The sequence below is a fragment of the Rhinatrema bivittatum genome, chromosome 4 (assembly GCF_901001135.1).
Source record: "Rhinatrema bivittatum chromosome 4, aRhiBiv1.1, whole genome shotgun sequence".
NCBI classification, from domain to species: Eukaryota; Metazoa; Chordata; class Amphibia; order Gymnophiona; family Rhinatrematidae; genus Rhinatrema; species Rhinatrema bivittatum.
The window spans coordinates 115,095,004-115,116,250 of NC_042618.1; the positions used below are offsets into that span (position 1 = coordinate 115,095,004).

The 21,247-nt window shown below is 40.3% G+C and overlaps 1 protein-coding gene across 4 annotated transcripts in view; it reads left to right on the top strand.

The window, feature by feature from the left end:
* The window catches only part of DPF3 (double PHD fingers 3), a 529,518-nt gene that overhangs the window by 278,549 nt on the left and 229,722 nt on the right, over positions 1 to 21,247 (top strand). For all 4 annotated transcript variants that reach the window (XR_003856300.1, XM_029598728.1, XM_029598729.1 and 1 more), the window contains one exon: positions 14,991 to 15,098. Coding sequence is in view for 3 of the 4 variants with exons in the window: in XM_029598728.1 (XP_029454588.1) it covers positions 14,991 to 15,098 (108 nt within the window). In the remaining variant the exon portion in view is untranslated. The remainder of the gene's footprint in view (positions 1 to 14,990; positions 15,099 to 21,247) is intronic.

Sequence of the window (21,247 nt, forward strand, 5' to 3'; positions counted from 1 at the left end):
CTAAAGAATAGGGAGTTTTTATCAGAACTTTTTGATCTGGAAGATCCTACTAGGCATACAATATCATTCTGGTACAAATTTTTAAGTAAAAGGGAGGCAGACATATGTTGTATATATTTGGTAGAGGGATGATGGAGGGAGCTGGGTGTTTCTTTATTACCCTGCACATACCTAAAAACTGTTGCTAGACTGCTCAACATGACCACTAATATCCCACTTCAGGAGACTCAGTATAAGTCCTTTATGCACTATTACTACTCTTAGACCACAGTGCATTTGCTGAATATTGTTGCAATGAATGTCTGTGTGAAATGCAAGGGGGAGACAGGTATGCTTGGCCATCAGTTTTGGGCATGTCCATTGGTGCAACGTTTTTGGAAATGAGTGCAATAATATCTGAATCGGCATACAGCGATTGTGCTGCCATTGGATATCTTCACCTTTTCTTTTCGAAGATTTAAGCGGTATTTCTTTCTCTGATAAGCATATTAAATTATAGATCTGGAAGGTGCTAGTATTAGCAAAGAAAGTTATCTTGCCAAATTGGTTGGCAACAGATTCACCAACTTTAAAACAATTTAGAAATGCTCTTTACCATGTTTGTGGTATGGAAAAGTATCCTGAAAATATGGATGTGTCTTGGAAGCATAAAGACTTTCTAAAAGTATGAAATGCTATTTAGATTCACTACCATAGAGGGCACACAGTTTTCTCTCAAATGATATGTCATAATGGTTGACCTTGATGTTAAGCATTGTCGTCTTGTCACTCTAATGTTTGTATAGGGGGTGGGGGGTTGAGAGGGGAGAGGGGATTTGAGGGCTTTATTTTTTTTTTTTTGGCAGCTCTGTTGTGTTGTAATTCTTGGATAGTGAATACCGGTGCTGCTAACCGCTGCCGGAGACCAGCTGTTCAGCTGGGGGCCTTAGATCGGAAGGTTGCTTCTGTGTGTATGTGAGAAAGGAATGGTGCTTCTGTGTGTGTGTTATGTATGTAAGAAAGGAATCTGCCAGTTTAAAAAAAAAAATGAAATGTGATAATACATATACCTAAACTTTTGTGCTGGTAGTGCAACTTTTGAAAAGTTGGATGAAAGATGAAATTACTGAATTTTAAGCATCCCTCTTCTGGAAAATAAAATTTAGCAAAGTGGGTAGAGACAAATACTAAAGCAAAAAAAAAAATTAAACTATTTAAAATGTTCATCTCAGCAAAATCACAAATTTAAGATACTGATGCCACGTGGGGTTTGATTTTTTTTTTTTTTTAAGCATAATTTAAGCACGAAGACTAAAATAGTTCCAATCTGAAACGGTTTTGCTATTTTTTTTAAGCCTTTAGAAAATGTATATTTTTAAATGACTAAGACTGGAATCTTCCCATTTAAAAGGGAAGTTGACTAAGGATGTCTTTCGGTTCCATATCTCCCACATGAATAATCATATGACTGATAGTTTGAAGAAAGACACTTGCTTTATTGCCTGAAAGCATAAAACAAGAGAAGCTGTACGGTGTGGGTGGCTGTCCCTTGGGAGGACAGAACCTGAAGGAAGAGTGTCATTTCGCCTTCTGATAGGAATGTGGTTTTCTTATTTAATGGTTGGGATCATCACTTTCACTTTTAGTAAAAGTGAAAAAGGCTGCAAGTCTGAAAGCAAGGTGCTTCTGTGAGAGTGTAATGTGTACGTGAGACAGGGAGGGTGCTTCTGTATGTGTGTGGTGTGTATGTGAGACAGGGAGGGTGCTTCTATATGTGTGTGGTGTATATGTGAGTCAGGGAGGGTGCTTGTGTGTGTCAATGTGTGTGTGCAAGAGAGATGGAGCATGTTTTTGGCTGGCTTGTGGCTGTGAGAGAGGGCATGTGTGTGATTGAGCCTGTTTGTGAGAGAGAGCATGTATGTGATTGAAATCCTGTGTGTAAGAGGGAGCGAGAGCATTGCGTGATTGAGAGAGACTGGCCAGAGAGGTGACATGTGTATGTGTGAGACTGATCAGGGAGATGACTGGTATGTGTGTGTGTGAGAGAGAGAGAGACTGGTTGGGGAGATGATTGGTGTGTGAGAGACAGAAACTGTTCTTGAGGTTATGACTGGTGTGTGTGTGTGTGTGTGTGAGAGAGAGAAGATATTGGTTGTGGTCCCTAAGGAAGAGGACCGTGAGGACAGCTTCAGCAGCTACTGCTGCTTCTGGCGTGGCCTGCAAGGGAAAGGAGTAGGAGAACTGCTGGAGAGGGTAAGTAAAGGTGGCTTTTTAAGTTCATTTTTCTTGATTGACTACCATTTTAATTATTGGGTAGTATGTGATGTGTCTGCTGTTTGAAATATTTTATTGGTGTTTGGTAAAGGTTTCAAAATTTGCTTGAGTCTTTAATTATTGGATATTCTATTCATCAGCTGTTTTGAAATTATTTTATTAGTATGATTTTATAATTGATTCATGATTTATATATCTTGATTTTATTGATTGTTTCATGAGGAATAGTGACATTTTTGTTTTTCCATTGTTGCACTGTATAGAGTCTGGCGTGATACGTTTTACAGTTTATTTTTTGTCTGCACATTTCTATTTATACTTTATGTGGCTTTATTCTATATTTGGTGAGAGTTTGTGTTCTGAATGCAAAGACTGAGATGAAGCATTCTTTTAGCATGTAGTTTCTCTGTAGGGATCTGTAGTAGCTTGGCCTGTTCTGTTTTCCTGATAGGAGGTGTATTGATATTTTAGATTCTGGTGTAATATTTGTGGTATTCTTTTTCATAGGTGGGGTTGTTATTCTTTGAATTTTGGCAAATAGTACTGTGTTGATACGGGAGGACCATGCCGAAATATAGGGGTGTGTACATATATATGTAAATTATATATGTAAATTATATTGTATATGTAATTGGGTACCCATGGGCCAGTATGGAGAAAAATCCCCCAGGCCACTATTTTCCCTCAATCTGCCCCTGAACAGGTCTCTCTTGCGGTGAGGTTCAAGTTTTTCATAACGCTTTTGATTGTAAATCTTCATGCTTTGTAATTCTCAGGATCATTGTCAAACTTGGTGAGCCCTGTGTTGACAAGCTCATGATGGGCCATGTATTTGGCTAGATCTGACCTGTCTGACTCTTCAGTTTTCAGGTGATGACGTGCTTGTGGGATGTCATTAGATTTCTTTACCACTGTATCAGTTCTAGGCATTGAGGTAGAGCAAGGTTGATTGTGTACATTTGGTTCCTGTGGAGGATATGTGGCATATGTCCTTGCTGATGACACACTCTTGGCCATGACTTTAACCCAATTTAAATATGATACTGGGGTGTAGGCTTCAAGTAGAGTACATCTGCTCATGCAGACTTGGATCATGAGCCAGTTAAAGTGCATCCATTAGTGTGTGGATCACTGTGTGGTGAATTACATTTTTGGTAGAACATGCATTGGGTTGATCTCTGTTAATGTAGAGTCTACTTTATGGTTAGGTTGCATTATCTCAGCATCTGTTATCTCTTCTGGTTGCTGGTATGAGAATGAGCGGTCATGCTCAGCAGCAAGTGCTAAGACATAGTCTCTGGTACACTGAACAGGAGCCTCTGAAAGATTCTGATCAATATTGCGCTCCTCACATTCCTGTCCTGCAGCTGCTTCAAGGCTTAGCTTGGGCTTCGGCAGTAGCTGCTTTTTTCTCCTGATGCAGCATTTCTGGCTCAGCAACCAATTCAGCATTCCTGCATGTGGATGCTGTGGCAACAATGGTGTTGGTAGCAGCCTTCTCTTCTGTTATCAGTTCAGCTTTTCTATGAGTAGCAATTTCAATGGCCTTCTACTCTTCTGCCTCCAATGCTACTTTCTTTCAAATGGTGATTTCAGCAACGACAGCACTTGCTGTGCCCTCTTCTTTGATTCTGGCTCTGGGTAGCTTTATAGTAGCCTCTTGTTTGCTAAAAGAAGTATGTATTCATGCAGATTCTGCTGCTGTATGTGCTGTAGTGGTGGCTACACTTGCTGAGGACAGTTTTCAGCAGATTTATTTCAGTGACCTTGAAGATCTTTCGGAGCATTTGGAAAGGCTGAACTACTGGGACACAGTTTGTTTGTTTTTTTTTAAATCTAAGGCATCCATTTTCAGCTGCTATGCAGCTCAGCTAACAGCCCAACTAGAGTTAGTCGCATAAGTTAAGTGGCTAACTTATGCAGCTAACTCTGTTCTGCCCGGAAATGCCTGCCCCCGGAATGCTCCCGACATATATAGCTAAATTCTAGCTGCATTATGAGTTATGAAGCTAGAATTTAGCCGCATACAGCAATGAATATCGAACTCTCAATTCTTTGTTGTGCTTGTGCAATAGTGCCTTGCACTCAGTTGTCATGTTCTAGATCGATGTTCTTGTTTAGGTCTTTTTCCACAATAATTTCTTTGGTATTTATTCTTTTAGGAATGCAAGGTATCTATCTGGCTGAAGGTGATACATTTATAGCTGTACTGGACTTGACTTATAGCTTGCTGAATTTCCTCTGTCTGTGGTGCTAGCAAACTTACGTCTATCAAACTGTAATTCTTCCCACATTATTTTAACCTTCTTCAGGAAAACAGCTTTCTCACATTCATAATGCTCTAAGGCTTTGAATGTCAAAACATGCCTTCTTTTAGAAGCAGTGGTGGCTGAGAGGACAGTCTCATTTTCATTTTCACAGCTTTCTATGAAGAAACTTCTTTTGCCATTGTGAAATAATAGTAAATACTGACAGGATCAGATTACAGCTCTGAACAACCCAACACTGCTGTCAGGTTAATGATGCAATCACTGTTAGGAGAGGGAGCCAGCTGCAGATTAGAAGCTTTGCTTCCTAGCTGGTTAATTGACTTTGCATAGCTGAATGAATTAGTGGATTGCTGCATACATCTTCCCTGTCTGTGCTTAAATTGACTTTCCTGATAAGTCCACACAGCCAGATCTCTGATTAATAACTGCTTCAGATTTTCACCATCTTTTCACAATACTGCCTTCCGCACTTGATCTCTAACTTAAGCCCCTAGAAAGTTAGTTAAACCTTTTCCCCCGGCTTCAGATATCAGATAAACTCAGTTCTCAGACTAAAAACATTTATTTGAATGAAGAACAATTCAACATATTAATGGTAACAGCTTGCGGGCACACTTGTGCATGTGTTCGTTGGCCTACACCCAGGGCTGTGGCAATTTTAGAACATGTGCACATGTTATTAAAATAGCCTGGTTGTGCACACAAGTATGTGCACAAGAGCTGCTTCTGCTGCATAAGTGGGGAAATTTTAACAGAACATATGCTGACACCATTGCTTGTTTACCAGTTCCTCCCCATTTGCCTGGCTAACAGATAGGTCCTCCAACCCTCCCTGATTTGATAGCCTGTACACCCTCAGTTACCCCAGATCCTTTACACCCCTGAGATATGGCTCGCTAGGTTTTTGTTTTTTTTGTTGGGGTTTTTTTTGTTGGTTTTTTTTTTACACTTTCACGCCATCCACAGCAGAAGTAAAGTTACGCAGCAGGGTACCTTGGCACACGTTGAATCATGTAAATATTTAAGCGCAAATTTCTGGGTCAAGTCTTGAAATGCCCATGCGTAGACTATGCCAAACTCTGCCCTTTTTCTTTTTTTTAAGTATTTATGCATGTGTCCGGGCAGCTTTATGTTTAAATGTTTTTTATTGTTTTAAAAAGAACTGGTAAATTTTGAAGCACATAAAGCCACTTGGGCAGAATGGTCATTTTGAACAAGTTTATCCGGCCAATCGGTGAGAGGGGGGTAGGTTACTCCAATTGGTCAGGGTTAGCTATGGTAGTGTGTAATAAATGGGGAATAGTCGCTTGATATACGAGTTCGGGATTGGATGGGAGATATACCCCCAGATAACATAAAGGTCCGGTCGCCAACATTAACGGAAAAGTATCTGACCAGTTCGATTTCAGGGTAGGCGGGTGAACTAATACTGCAGATTTAGACTCATTTAACCGAAAGCCAGAAATTCCACAAAAGGTCTTCATTAACCGCATTAAGGTGGGCAGTGAGGTGAGAGGGTTCGTAATGAAAACTAATAAGTCATCCGCAAATTCCACTCCCTTAAATATCCACGACCCAAATCGTACCCCCTGAATTCCAGGACACTATATGGCCAACCGGAGGGGTTCTAAGTGTAAAATACACAATAGGGGCGACAACGGGCACCCCTGCATCATGCCCCTAGTCACCGCAAAGGATTCAGATTTAGCTCCGTTCGCAAGGCTGGCTGCCCGTGGGTCCGTTTACAGCAATTTCACTGCCTGAAGAAAAAATCCGTCAAACCCCATATGTTCCAATATATGGAATAAATACTGCCACTCTACCCGGTCAAATGCCTTTTCAGCATCAAAACTAATAACCAAATATGGGGTATCCATCTGTCCCGGGCAGCTTTTAAAATCCGCTCGGTGCGCGTGACTCCAATATATTCGTACATCCCCTAATTCCGGTACGCATTGGGCATTTAAAATTCATCTTTATCTGTGGATGAGAAGGTACTAAGAGTAGCCGCACAGATTGAAGAACTGGTACATCTGTAGTAAAATTTCTCTGAAAGGTGACGGTAACTGTGGATTAATAGTGAATGGCGAAAAGATAATGAAATAACCCCACTGCGGGGGGAGATATTGAATAAAAGAATAGATTTGGCCTGGGTATAGAAATGTATTTGGCAATTTTTGGAAATTGGGAGAATGGTGGTTAGCCGGACGGATTTACGTACGCAGGGCCCTCGCGTGCCGGCACGCCTATTTTGCATAGGCCGCCGGCGCGCACGTGAGTCCCGGGGCTTCATAAAAGTGGCGGGGAGGGGCGTGTCTGGGGTCAGGGGGCGATTCGGGGCGGGACCGAGGGCGTGGCACCGGCCTGGGGGCATGGTCGAGGCCTCCGGACCAGCCCCCGGGTTGGGTGATGGTGCGCCAGCAGCCCGCTGGCGCACGCAGATTTACATCTGCTTTCAGCAGGCGTAAATCTGTCAACAAAAGGCGGGGGGGGGGTTTAGATAGGGCCGGGGGGGTGGGTTAGGTAGGGGAAGGGAGGGGAAGGTGCGGGGGGGGTGGAAAGAAAGTTCCCTCTGAGGCCGCTCCGAAATCGGAGCGGCCTCGGAGGGAACAGGCAGCGCGCGCCAGGCTCGGCGCGTGCAGGTTGCACAAATGTGCACCCCCTTGTGTGCGCCGACCCCGGTGCCTGGTACGCGAACAAAAGTATGCGCTCGCGCAAAATTATAAAATCTACCCCAGCGTATATTTTTATTGTGTTGTAAACTGCTTAGGATAATCATTTGGATTTGGTTAAGCAGTATTTACATTGTAATGTAATCAGTTTTCACATTTGACAATATACGAAAGTTTCCATTATTTAATGATATGAAGGTGAAATATTTATTTTGAAGTGGGGGAGGATTTGCACAAAGCAGCAGTAGGGCTTGGTAGGCTTTCAGGTATAATTGGAAGGAGATGGCAGGGCATGGGTGCACGATGACGCGGTTATGCTTTCTAGCTAATGACAGAAAGAATGGGCTCAACCTCCTGCAAGGAGGCAAACTTCACAGGGGACAACTGTGAGGTCTCTTTAGCAGAGAGGGAGGTGGTAAGGATACAGAAGGGTGATAACCACATTTAGAACAGGGTAGCGGGGGAAAACAGGTGGATCAAATGGTCCTAATTTGCTGGCTTGCTACTAATCAATGGATACAGAAATTAGAAACCTCCAATAAAATCTCACAGAAGGGAAAAATTGTTGAAAAATACAATTGAAAGCATTGCTTTTTATTTAATAGTTGTTCAACTCATACTACTACTATTTAAATTTTTTGGCTCTCTAGTTCCTCCTCCTTGGTTTTTTTTTTTTCCCCTGGCTTAGTCAGAATGAGGGCTGGGATACTGGCACCATGAGCCTTCATTCACAATTATCTGGGTATATTTTCCCCTATTTTAATAGACCCTCTTTCCCACTATCCCTACTCTGATTATTGCAGCAATGGTCCTGAGGCTGGGAGCCATGCACCATGGCTCCTTCTAGAACCCTGTATCATGGGCTCTAAATCCGGCCACTAAGTGTCACTCTTAACAGTGACTATGACTTCATCCCCATCCCCAGCTGACCCAAAGTACAGAAGACTCAGTCTGGGAATCAAATTGGAGATGTTCTGCATGGTAGTGTGCAGTATGATCACTGAACCACTGGATCAACACTACTTATTTCTGTAGCGCTAGAGCAGTTAACGTAGCTGGGTTTAAAACAAGTTTGGATAAGTTCTTGGAGGAGAAGTCCATTATCTGCTATTAATCAAGTTAACTTAAAGAATAGCCACAGCTATTACTGGCATTAGTAGCATGGGATCCAATTAATGTTTGGGTACTTACCAGGTAGTTGTAACTTGTATTGGCCACTGTTGAAAACAGGATGCTGAGCTCGAGGGACCCTTGGTCTGACCCAGTATGGCAACTTCTTATGTTCTAATACAAAAATAAGAGATTGACTAGTTAATAATTGAACCAGAAAAATCACTAGTTGATATAACCTGTGTTGGCACAGAATAAAATCCCAAAATTTGAAGTTTATGATGAAATTTAAATATTCTTTTTATTATCATATGATTAAAATTACTATTGTGTTTTAAATAGTTTGTGATGATAACTATGACAAAATCTTTTCTTTTGAAAAAATCTTTTTATGTCAGAAGTTAAGACCTCAGGACCAGCATAGAATCTGGTAATGAACAGAAACTAGTTAACCGGTCGGTACAATCACTGGTCTATTGTCTTCCTTTTGTTTTTTTTTTTCCTTTTTTAATAAAACTAAAGTACTGAAACGTGCATTAAAACTGTATGTTGAATGCACTGCAACTTCAAAATATTAGACTTGAACTTCAAACCACGAAGGTTTTGAGTTATCAAATTTGAAGTTAAACTGTAGCAGTTTTAAACTGTGCCACCCGACTGAGCGTTCGCAAAGCGAGCAAAGTTCCTTTTAGTTTTCTTATACTCCCACATAGAGAGTTACTATCCCTACATGAGGGTATTTATCTTAGCAACTTGTTCTATTGATTATAAGCTGGTTGTGTGCTGTGAAGCCCGAGTATGTTTCTTCGGCTAACACAACCGCTGGGTTTTTTCTTTTTAGAACCGCCAAACTGCCTAGTTGCTAAGATACGTACACTCATGTCAGGATAGTAACTCTCTATGTGGGAGTATAAGAAAACTAAAAGGAACTTTGCTCACTTTGTGAACGCTCAGTCGGATGCTACAGTTTTAACTTCAAATTCGATAAGATATATCCTGGATGAATGTCGGTATATAAAAATTTTAAATAAATAAATAAAATAAATAAATATAGTATACACAATGCTGCACAAACACACATAAGAGTCAGTCCCTGCAGCTTGGTGCTTATAATCTAGTCAAAATGTAAATAGGAACTGTGTAAATATGATGTAATAATCAAAATAATAAACTCATATGAACATCATAAATGAATAGCTGTTTAGTAAGAATGTGATACCTCATATGATATTCGAGCCTCCCACAATTTCTATGAGAGTGCTCACTTCAAAAGTGTCAATAAGTACAGCGTTAACCAAAGTATCGAGAAGTGGTTTAACGCAAAGACGGCGTTAACCAAAGTGCTGAAAAATGGTTTAACGCAAACTGACCTTATTTATAATCATCGGTATCAACATTCAGGATTTTCTATTTTGCAATTTTTTAAATATTATATTCGTTAATTATAAAGACAGATCACTTATCCTTATGCGCAGCGTAGAACGGTGACAGCTTTTTCCTATAACACCAGCAGAGACCCGACACATCCATGTTTCGTGGACTTCTTCAGGGGTACAAAGTTAAAGCGGTGTCTGCGATGAAAATCAAACAGAATTGATTGCAATTTATATTCACCATTGAAAATAATATCCAAAAGTCACCAGCGCTGTAGGCATACATTTTAAAGTCTGTCCCAAAGCATAACGCTATAACGTGATCACAGCTTTAAGAATTAAGCAGGACCCGCCATTAAATAACCGCGCTTTATTTAAAGAGGTACTTCAGATATCAACAGACCAATCCGAAAGGGAGGAATTGAATGAGCCAATCGGCAGCTAGAATAATGATGACCACTCGATGCTGTCATTAAGATCTGCTGGAGTTTCTGTTGCAAGGGTGAAAATCCACCATTGCTTGTGATAGTTGAGGTGACTCATGACGTCACCCCCCCCCTTATACTTGTATGCACCTGTTCCAATACTGTCCACTGAAGTTGATCAAATGTGTGTGATTGTTGAAGACAATGTTTAACAATGGGCGCTTCAATACTGGCAGTGTTAATACGGCTTCTATGTTCCCGTAACCTAACTTTAATTTGTCTTTTAGTACGGTCCACAGAGAAGCGGGCATGGACACTGAATAAGATAGATCACTTGTGTGGATTCACAAGTGGTATGAGCATTTTTTGTGTATATTTTTAGTGTATTGGGATGTTGCCATTCATGCCCTTCAATTGTCAAGTTGCACATGTCACATTTGCCACATTTACTATGGGCTCCGTTGGTAATATAGAATCCTCCAATAGATACAGACGCAAGTACCACATAATCCTTAATATTTTTACTTCGTTGATAAGAGATTAAAGGTGGGTCTGAAAAAGAAAAGTGAAGTTGTAGAACGTGCCAATGTTTTTTTATGCTTTGTACAATGAGATGCGATTTTTCTGTATGTGGCAAGACGCAAATGTTGGCTGTAACAGGTGTCCTGGAGCGGTATTGAAGTAACGACTCTCGGGGGGAGTAATATGCCCGTTTGTAAGCTTTGTATACAACTGGATAAGGGTATCCTCGCTCAAAAAATCTTCTTGCCAAGATTTGAGCTTGTACTTTAAAATCTTGGTTAGATTAACACAGATGCCGTATTCTAAAAAATTGACTGACTGGGAGGCCATTTTTAAATGCCCTGGGATTGAAAACTGTTGTATCGCAAGAGGTTATTTCTTTCAATTTCTTTGCGATAAATCGTAGTACTAAGGGAAGTTGAATCCTTATTAATGAGTATGTCCAAAAAAGGAAGTTGTGTGTTACTGGAATGGATGTTAAATTTTAAATCAGGATCCAAATTATTAATCCATGTTAGAAACTTATGTAAAATAGCGTCTCCAGCTGTCCAAAAAAATAATAGATCGTCGATATAACGAATCCAAAAAGTGATGAGGGTGAACCAAGTTGAAGAATAAATGAATTGACGTTCAAAACGATCCATGACCAAATTGGCTATAGAGGGGGCTACGATTTATCGCAAATAAATTGAAAGAAATAACCTCTTGCGATACAACAGTTTTCATCCCAGGGCATTTAAAAATGGCCTCCCAGTCAGTCAATTTTTTAGAATACGGCATCCGTGTTCATCTAACCAAGATTTTAAAGTACAAGCTCAAATCTTGGCAAGAAGATTTTTTGAGCGAGGATACCCTTATCCAGTTGTATACAAAGCTTACAAACGGGCATATTACTCCCCCCGAGAGTGGTTACTTCAATACCGCTCCAGGACACCTGTTACAGCCAACATTTGCGTCTTGCCACATACAGAAAAATCGCATCTCATTGTACAAAGCATAAAAAAACATTGGCACGTTCTACAACTTCACTTTTCTTTTTCAGACCCACCTTTAATCTCTTATCAACGAAGTAAAAATATTAAGGATTATGTGGTACATGCGTCTGTATCTACTGGAGGATTCTATATTACCAACGGAGCCCATAGTAAATGTGGCAAATGTGACATATGCAACTTGACAATTGAAGGGCATGAATGGCAACATCCCAATACACTAAAAATATACACAAAAAATGCTCATACCACTTGTGAATCCACACAAGTGATCTATCTTATTCAGTGTCCATGCCTGCTTCTCTGTGGGCCGTACTAAAAGACAAATTAAAGTTAGGTTACGGGAACATAGAAGCCGTATTAACACTGCCAGTATTGAAGCGCCCATTGTTAAACATTGTCTTCAACAATCACACACATTTGATCAACTTCAGTGAACAGTATTGGAACAGGTGCATACAAGTATAAGGGGGGGTGACGTCATGAGTCACCTCAACTATCGCGAGCAATGGTGGATTTTCACCCTTGCAACAGAAACTCCAGCAGGTCTTAATGACAGCATCGAGTGGTCATCATTATTCTAGCTGCCGATTGGCTCATTCAATTCCTCCCTTTCGGATTGGTCTGTTGATATCTGAAGTACCTCTTTAAATAAAGCGCGGTTATTTAATGGCGGGTCCTGCTTAATTCTTAAAGCTGTGATCACGTTATAGCATTATGCTTTGGGACAGACTTTAAAATGTATGCCTACAGCACTGGTGACTTTTGGTCATTATTTTCAATGGTGAATATAAATTGCAATCAATTCTGTTTGATTTTCATCGCAGACACCGCTTTAACTTTGTACCCCTGAAGAAGTCCACGAAACACGGACGTGTCTGGTCTCTGCTGGTGTTATAGGAAAAAGCTGTCACCGTTCTACGCTGTGCATAAGGATAAGTGATCTGTCTTTATAATTAACTAATATAATATTTAAAAAATTGCAAAATAGAAAATCCTGAATGTTGATACCGATGATTATAAATAAGGTCAGTTTGCGTTAACCAAAGTGCTGAAAAATGGTTTAACGCCATCTTTGCATTAAACCACTTCTCGATACTTTGGTTAACGCTGTACTTATTGACACTTTTGAAGTGAGCACTCTCATAGAAATTGTGGGAGGCTCGAATATCATATGAGGTATCACATTCTTACTAAACAGCTATTCATTTATGATGTTCATATGAGTTTATAATCTAGTCAAGACAACTAAGAGGTTTCAGGAAGAGTTAGGGATGAAGATTTAAAAGCAAAGTTAAGGTAAATTTTTAGGCTGTACTTGAAAATGGAGCATGACGCACCAACTCAGAAAGGTATGCCAAGCATATATGGCACAGCACCATGGATAGCACAAAGTTAGGAGCAAACAGTATGCATATCTCCCTGTTTAAGCATGATTTATTCTTGCCGTTTGCTTAATTTTATCATAGATAGGAAGTTGTATATTTCAATGAGATGTATGAACAACTTGGCATTTTCTTTTACCTCTATGCTTTTGCATTGATGTCTACCTACTTTTGTTGGTTATCCATCACTTATCTGTCATCACACTTTATTGTTTATTATCAGATATGTAGAAATGTAATATACTTTGTATTGGAGAAGGGAGGATTAGAGGCACTGATGCACAGTGGAAAATGAAGCAGTTGGTGTCAGGGAGTATTGATGAAATTGGTTTGTTTATGATAATTTATCATTTATGGTAAGCTACAGATGCAGAGTGGAGAATGCAACAGCTCCTTTAGCTACTGAGTGCTGATGGCCATATTTGCTCGTATTACATACTGTATATTTTGTTTTTTCCTTATTTATCATTTTCTCTTTTTTTTTTTGTCACATACTATTGAGTGTTATGTTTGTTTACTCTGCTTTGAAAATTATCCCACCATATCTATGTGCACAAAATAACATCTGCTAAAATATATGCTGAAATGTTTCTGGAAAATTTACATGGATACATTTTAAAATCCAAAAGCTGAGGATAACTTACAAACATTTGCGTGTGGCGATATATATAAATGTATATACCCACATGCAGATTTATGATAGTATTTTATAACCAGCAACATATGTGCCTATGTATGCTTATGCGCAAAGGGGGTAATTTTCAAAAGGATTTACGAGTGTAAATGTAACTACCATTGTAGCAATTTTCAAAAGCCATTTAGCCACACAAAGTGCACTTTTCCTACCTATTTTTAAAATATATGCACATCTACTTTATTTTCACACTTAAAATATGAGTCACTTGCAAAACATTGGTGTGCTTTAAAACATGCACATGTAATTTAAATAACCAGTTTTCCCAATTATTCCATGTTTGCCCAGTTTTTCTCAGGTTCATCAAGACCATCCTACAGCTTATGGGCCTGATTTTAAAAAGCATTTACTCGAATAAATCTGGGCTTTTGAAAATTGCTGTAATATATGCCATTGGATTATCCATAGGATTTATTTGCGTGGGTGCACTTTACTTGAGTACATGGCTTTTGAAAATTGCCATAATAGTAGTTACATTTACGTGCATAACTCCTTTTAAAAGTTACTCCCCAGTGTGTGTAAATGTTGGCCCTGTATCAGAACATCCTAGACTTCCCCGTTTTACGTATGTATATTTGCATATGAAAGCAAAAATATTTGTTGTTAGATGTTTATAAAATAGCATGTACGCAAGTAGATGCTACTTACTTGCGTATATGCTCATTTTTACATGTGTAATGTTTTGAAAATTCACCCCATGTGTTTTATGGTAATATTCGATTTACTATACTGATTTTCAATGCATTCAAAATAGTGTACAATAAAATAAAAAGTACAATACAATAACAAAAGTAAAACAGAGGCAAACGCCACCCTGAGGAACTCCTCTGTTTAGTCCAGATGGCCTTATGTGTGAACAGGACATAAGTGTGCAAGTTTACCTGCATATCACGTGGGCAATTTCAATAAAGTCAATTTCTGTAGGTGTAAAACTATTTTACTCATGGAAATGCTTTTGAAAATTATCCTTCCGAGGACTGGATCTAATATCAACAGAAAAGTGTGACAGGAGCATTAATTATACCAAAGTAAACCTAAAGCAGGAAAACATATTTCATTGACCTTCTTCTTTGTGCCACTGTGCTGAGTTACACTGCCAGCATTGAAAAGTTGTTTAAAAACTGGTTGAGTTCATGTTATGTGCCTGCATGGTGCAGGATGCCAATAAGAGAGAAAGAGAATGGAAACTTTTCTCTGAATTGGACAGTTGACGATAATATTAGTGAAGAATAAAAAACAAACAAACAAACAAAATCTGAGTTAAGTAATTAATATATATTTGTCTGTTTCCAAGGATTGGCTCCTGGTCAGCTGTACACATACCCAGCTCGATGTTGGCGGAAGAAGCGACGTCTGCACCCTCTTGAGGATTCCAGGCTGAGAATACTTGACATCAAACCAGGTTCAGTAGAGGAATATGTACTTGGGGGGGAGCGAGGGTGAGGAAAATCATCCCCAATAAAACAAAAAAAAAAGAAAAAGTTCATACAGTGTGCACTTTCCTTAAACACAGTGAGATCCATATTCAGTACGCCAATGAGTTAGCCAGATAACTTGTCCCATATACCCATATATTCTGTGGGATAAACATGCCACTGAATGTACTAGCCTAAAGTTATCTGCCTGGACCCCATGCTAGGAGCGAGGTACATACTTATCTGCTCCTGGCACTTCCAGCTCAGCTTCTGACAGAAGCGTCATTATAAATTATTGATAATCTACACTTCTATCAGAAGCTGGACTGGAAGCACCAGAAACGAGTAAGTATGTACCTCGCTCCTGGCAAGGATTTTTCAAGTGTTGGTGGGAGGATGGGCAGGCTAAGGGATGGGATCCGGACAGTGAGGGTGGGGTCACTGGCCCTGAACTTCAGGATAATGGGTGGATGGGGCAGAGCCCGGGGGAGGGGGGACTTTTTTTTTTTTTTTTCAAGAAAACTAGGAGTTGGGGGAGGCCCTGACCTATGGACTCTGGAACAATTTGAGCATATAGGAGGGGATGTGGGATGGGAGTGGACAGCCTGTGATGGGGCTATCTATGAAAATTAGAGGGAAGGAGGAAATTGGGTCACAGGCCACCTTTCCTTCTTCCTTAGTTTTTTGTTCGCGCTGCTTAACAGGATATCTTTTAAAGAGTTTTTATTATTTTTATCTGATTATATGTATGTATACATTGATTGTATTTTTAATTATGTCTTATTGTGAACTGCTCTGGCCAGATCTTGTATCTGATGTGCGATATATAAGAAATGTGAAATAAATAAATAAAATAAGTAAAGATACCTGGGGTTTCCTGTTACCAAAATGGGCCCTTTTTTAACGGCAAAGGCCCCGATACCAATTCCTACCAGAAAACAGTTAATGGTTATGGGTTATGTCCAAATTAAAGTAATAAAAAAAAAATAAAAAATTCACATTGGACAACAACTTCCTTTTTTCTTATTTTACTGTGAATGATATCAAAGTGAACCAGTGGCAATCCTAAAAGCTGTTCTGAATCTCCAAGCACTTGCAATCAGTTATATAAATCATTAATTTAATTGAATACATATCAAAACCAATCAACATATTGCAATGTCCTTCCGTATTTGTTGATGGTGTGGACCTTTGGACCGAGGTGGAGTTGGCGCAACCTGCAGGGAGGAGCCTTGCAGGTTCCCACCGTTGGCTGGTGGAGTTGGATGAGGCAGAGACATGGCTGGAGCTTCGCTTATACCAGCTCACGTTCCCCTTAGGTTAAGCCCTTGGGTACAAGGGCCGGCAGGTCTTAGATGGGGACCTCTGCTGAAAACCAGGAGATCTGTAGGCGAGGATGAGCAGGCGAAGTCGAAGTCAGACCAGGGTCAGACCAGGTGGCAATCAAGGAAGTCCGGTGGTTAGTGCAGGTGGCAATCAAGGAAATCCGGAGGTCAGGCAGTGGTCAGTGGCAGGCGGCAAACAAGAGAAGTCCAGGAAGCAAGCAGAGGTCAAAGCTGAAGATCCGTCCAAGGAAAAGTAGGATGGATGAGCAGGGCAGGATGATGAGGAACAACACAAGAGGCAAGGCACACTGAAGAACTGAAGACTGACCATGACACTGACAAGATGAAGACCGCAAGATGAGAAGAAGAACTGATGACCAAATGAAGACCAGGAACTGAAGACGCAAAGAAGACCAGGAATGCTGAGGCAACTCACTTTACCAGGCTGTAGCAAGACCTGTTGCCAAGGTGAGGAAGTCAGGGTCTGGAGGCCTTCTATAGGCCTTAGCTGGATGATGTCATTGGCCCTCAGGCCTTTTAAATTTCTCAGTGTCTGCCGCACATGTGCCTAACGGCAGCATGTTGGCAGGCCAATGGTGGCGTGCAGCCGCAAGGGAAGCTGACGGCGTTTCGCCGCAAAGAGGAGCCGGAGGGGCAGAGGGCAGTGTCTTGCCGCGGGTACATCCTTTCTGAGGCCTGGACTGGGAGGTAAGAGTGGCAGTTTGCGGGATTAGCCTGTGAACCATCGACCGCAACAGCATTCCTTGAATCATAGTTGCTACCATACACTTGGTCCAATCGCAGAGCTGATTTAAAATCTGCACCCAGTCACTTATTACCCCATATACCATGCTCTAATGCTAAAGCAACACCCTTTTCCCTACATCTTAGATCTCGTAAGCTATTTCATGCTTTGAGGTGATGTGTCCTTGGGTCCTCCATTTTGAGAGCCATCTTATGCTGAGTTTTCTACAGCAATACTAATGCAATACCTCATGTTGTTTTTCATTATAGTAAACAGTGCAATATTCACTGTGACTAAGGGTCCAGGTGCAGATGCAAAATAACTTTTGATTTGAACACAATTTCACCATCATAAGAATTTAGCAGCTTATAGTAAACAACTGACTTGCTAAGCTTTGCAAAATATATGTTCCACAGTATCATTCTCTGTATAAATAAGGGTCTTTCTACTATAATTCGACATACCCAGTTAAGTAGCAAGTTATCTGGCCACACAAGGATGCATAACTTAGACTTGCTCTGAAGAAGGTCTAAAATTATCTGGCTAACAGCTAAATTCAGCTAAGTTAGCTGGATATCTTAGGAATGTCCTGAATGCCCCCAAAACCTCTTTTTATCTGGCTAAAATCTAGCCAGATAAGTAGCTCAATATACAAAATTTGCCATTAGATATCTTCCGAGTTATCCATTTAAAAGGCTTTGATATTGACTTCAGTCAGGATAATCCCTGTAATAATGTTATTATCTTTTATCTGCATCTTCATGCAGACTGATGAAGACTTTCAGCAACCTTGAAGAGAACCTGAACATTTATGGAGTTCTTTGTATATTTAGAAAATCTGCTTTCCACAGCATCACATTTTAGAATGCATTGAGCCAAATGTACTAACCATTTTACCTATAAACACTAAGGAGTAATTTTTCAGTAGGGCACCCAAATTGCATTCTACATGCTTACATTTTAGTCTGCACAAATCCAGGCAATATTCAAACATAAGATACCCATGTAAATCCTGTTTGAATTTTGGCTCGTTATGTGGCTAAAAGTATGCAAACTCCCATATAATTCCCTCTAAACGCACCCCTCCAATGCCTTATAGTTGCACCTCACTTCTGCAATCTCAACACACCTCCTCATACATATACATGCCCCATACACTCATGTACACATCACCCACACCTCTTCGTCCCTCCACATAATAATGATTGAACATATTACAGCAACTACAGCTCCTGCATGTTATAAAATATGATTCCCGCGTGCACATGCACACCTGATTTTAATATTGTTGCGTGCATGTGCGGGTGGGTCGCAACTTGCATGCGCAGGGGTGAATTTTGTAAGTTTGCACGGTGACGCGATCGGGCCTTTTCCCAGTCCACTCCAATTGAGGAGGACTGGGAGGAAACTTTCCTATACCCCTACCTTCCCTTCCTCCCTTTTCCCTTCTCCTCCCTGACCCCTAAACTAACCCTAGCTAGCCCCAATGTTTTTGTTTACTTACTGCTCCCAGCACTCGATACGTGAGTGGCCAGGCCATTTTAAAAATGCGCTTGGCCTGGCCATACCCATATCTACCGAATTTTTTTTTTTTTTTTTTTGCACACGTGGGGTTTGGAAAATTTGGGCGATAGTGAGTGAGGCATAGCAATTACTCAAAATGTAATATAAGAAACCTAACTCCTCCTCCTACAAATCTACGTTGGATAGCATTCCTAAACCCATGCCTCTCCATACTTTTTCTACTTGATAATATTACCTGCATATTACCTGTGTAGTTTCAAATCACACCTCCAACATACCAACTGGACACCTTTCTTCTATATGGCTAATGCTAAGTTCGTAGTGAAAGTACCTGCGCATTGTCAGTTGGTTACAAATTCACTTAACCCGAAAGGACTGATTTAGGATGGTTAACCCTTGTTTTACATATAGAAAAGGCATGTAAATCTTTGAAAATGTATCCCAAAATGGGGAAGTTCTTATAGTACATATAATACAATATTTTGTTTTTGTCCTCTTATTTTTTTGGTTTACTTTAATAAAACTTACAGGGTTTTAGCAGGGCAGGCTAACCCCCAATTCTTCCTCTGCATTTTGTCACCACAATTTCCTGCTGGTCATAGGCTCTGTGAAGTGAAGCAAATAAACTGATATATCTATCTATCTATCTATATATATATTTATGAAAATATAAAGAAGATCTGATGAGAGACTTTCAGTTCTCTGGAAATCCTTTGACATTGGTCTGTGCTACAAACTGCAATGCAGCCGCAATTTGATAAAGGAGCCATAGTATTTTTCTAAGTTTTTAAAAAATGTGTAAATATAGAGCAATTACTATAATAATTTTTTAATTGATAAGCAGGTTGATTTAGCCATTACATGTAGGTGAATCATCCGGTGGCACTGAATGAACTTCTCTCCCAGCTAGTAGAGTAGCGGTTGCCAAGTGTACCTTATCTAACTGATTGATTGATTGACTGAGTGTATTCACCACTGCTATAACTTAGCAGGACTGCACGTCACAGACTCTGTAAAATCTCATCAAGTGAGGGCCATGGCTGCTTCCGTTGCTAATCTTCAAGAATTACTTATTGACAATATCTGCAAAGCTGCAGCATGTTCTTTACATCCCACTACTGTCTTATAGAGGTGTGCATACATTTTTTTTTCATCCCCATTTTGTTTTCGGTTCAGGGGTGGGCCATTTCGGTCCACATCCGGATCAGAATATTTATTTTTTTGTTGCCAATTTCGTTTAAAAAAAAAAAAAAGAAAAAGAAAAAAATCAAACCCGCCCCCAACCCTTCAAATTAAATTAAATACAATGCCCCCTGCCCTCCCAATCCTTCCAAGACTCACAGAATGTCCCTGGTGGTCCAGTGAGGGGCCAGGGAGCGATCTCCAGCTCTCGGGCCATTATCTGCCAGTAATCAAAATGGTGCCGGTAGCCCTTTGCCCTTACCATGTGACAGGGGCTACCGATGCCATTGGCTGGCCCCTGTCACATGGTAGGAGCAATGGATGGCCAGTGCCATTTTTTAAGATGACACAGACTGTTCATTGCTTCTACCATGTGACTGGGGCCAGCCAATGGCATCGGTAGCCCCAGCACATAGTAAAGGCAAAGGGCTGCTGGCACCATTTTGAATATTGGCAGCTGACGGCCCAAGAGTGGGAGATTGCTCCCGGGCCCCCACTGGATCAACAGGGACATTAGGTGAGTCTTGGAGGGATTGAGAGGGTGGGGAGGTTTTGTATTTAATTAAATTTGAAAGGTTGGGGTGGGTTTGGGTTTTTTCTTTTCCTAGATGTGCACTTCCCGAAAAAAAACAAAAAAAACAAAACCCCAATAAGTATAATCACATGAAATTTCATGGTTTTTCCTCCCCGAAATGCAATGAAATAGGAAATATCATCTTTATTCCTATTTCATTGCAAATGACTGCACATCTCTACTGTCTTGATAACCTCTCAGTAACTGACAGTAAATTTGGACAAGCAGTTTTGCAAAATCTGGTCTCACTGTAGTCCACTCTCCATGGTGAGGGTTAGATTGCTTACTAAGTAAATGTTATGCTGCAACTCTCAGCTTGGAATTCCCCATGTGTAATGGCTAATTCAGCTGGTTTGTGGATGGAAAGAGCAAGTTTGCATACCGTAAATGGTGTTTTGCATAGATAACAAGATGAATTAACCATGGGAATACTCACCCACCTCCTTGGAGAGTTGACTAAATAGCTAGATTAGCTCTAGTAAAGACTGAGGAGACTCACAAGGCAACACCTGTATGAGAACTCCAGCAAGCTAAATAGAGCTCAAAGCTCTACTAGCTTGGAGAGATGATTCCATTCAGTGCCGATGGTTGAAGTTACAAACATGTAATGGCTAATTCATCCTGCTAGCTACTGAAAACACAGTTTACTTACTTATTTAATTTTACTTGTATATAATTTGTATCCCACCTATGCCAAAGCCCTAGGTGGTGTACAATAAAACACACACAGCATAATTGAAACAAACAAAACAAACTTGCTTTATATCTATTACATATTATACACAT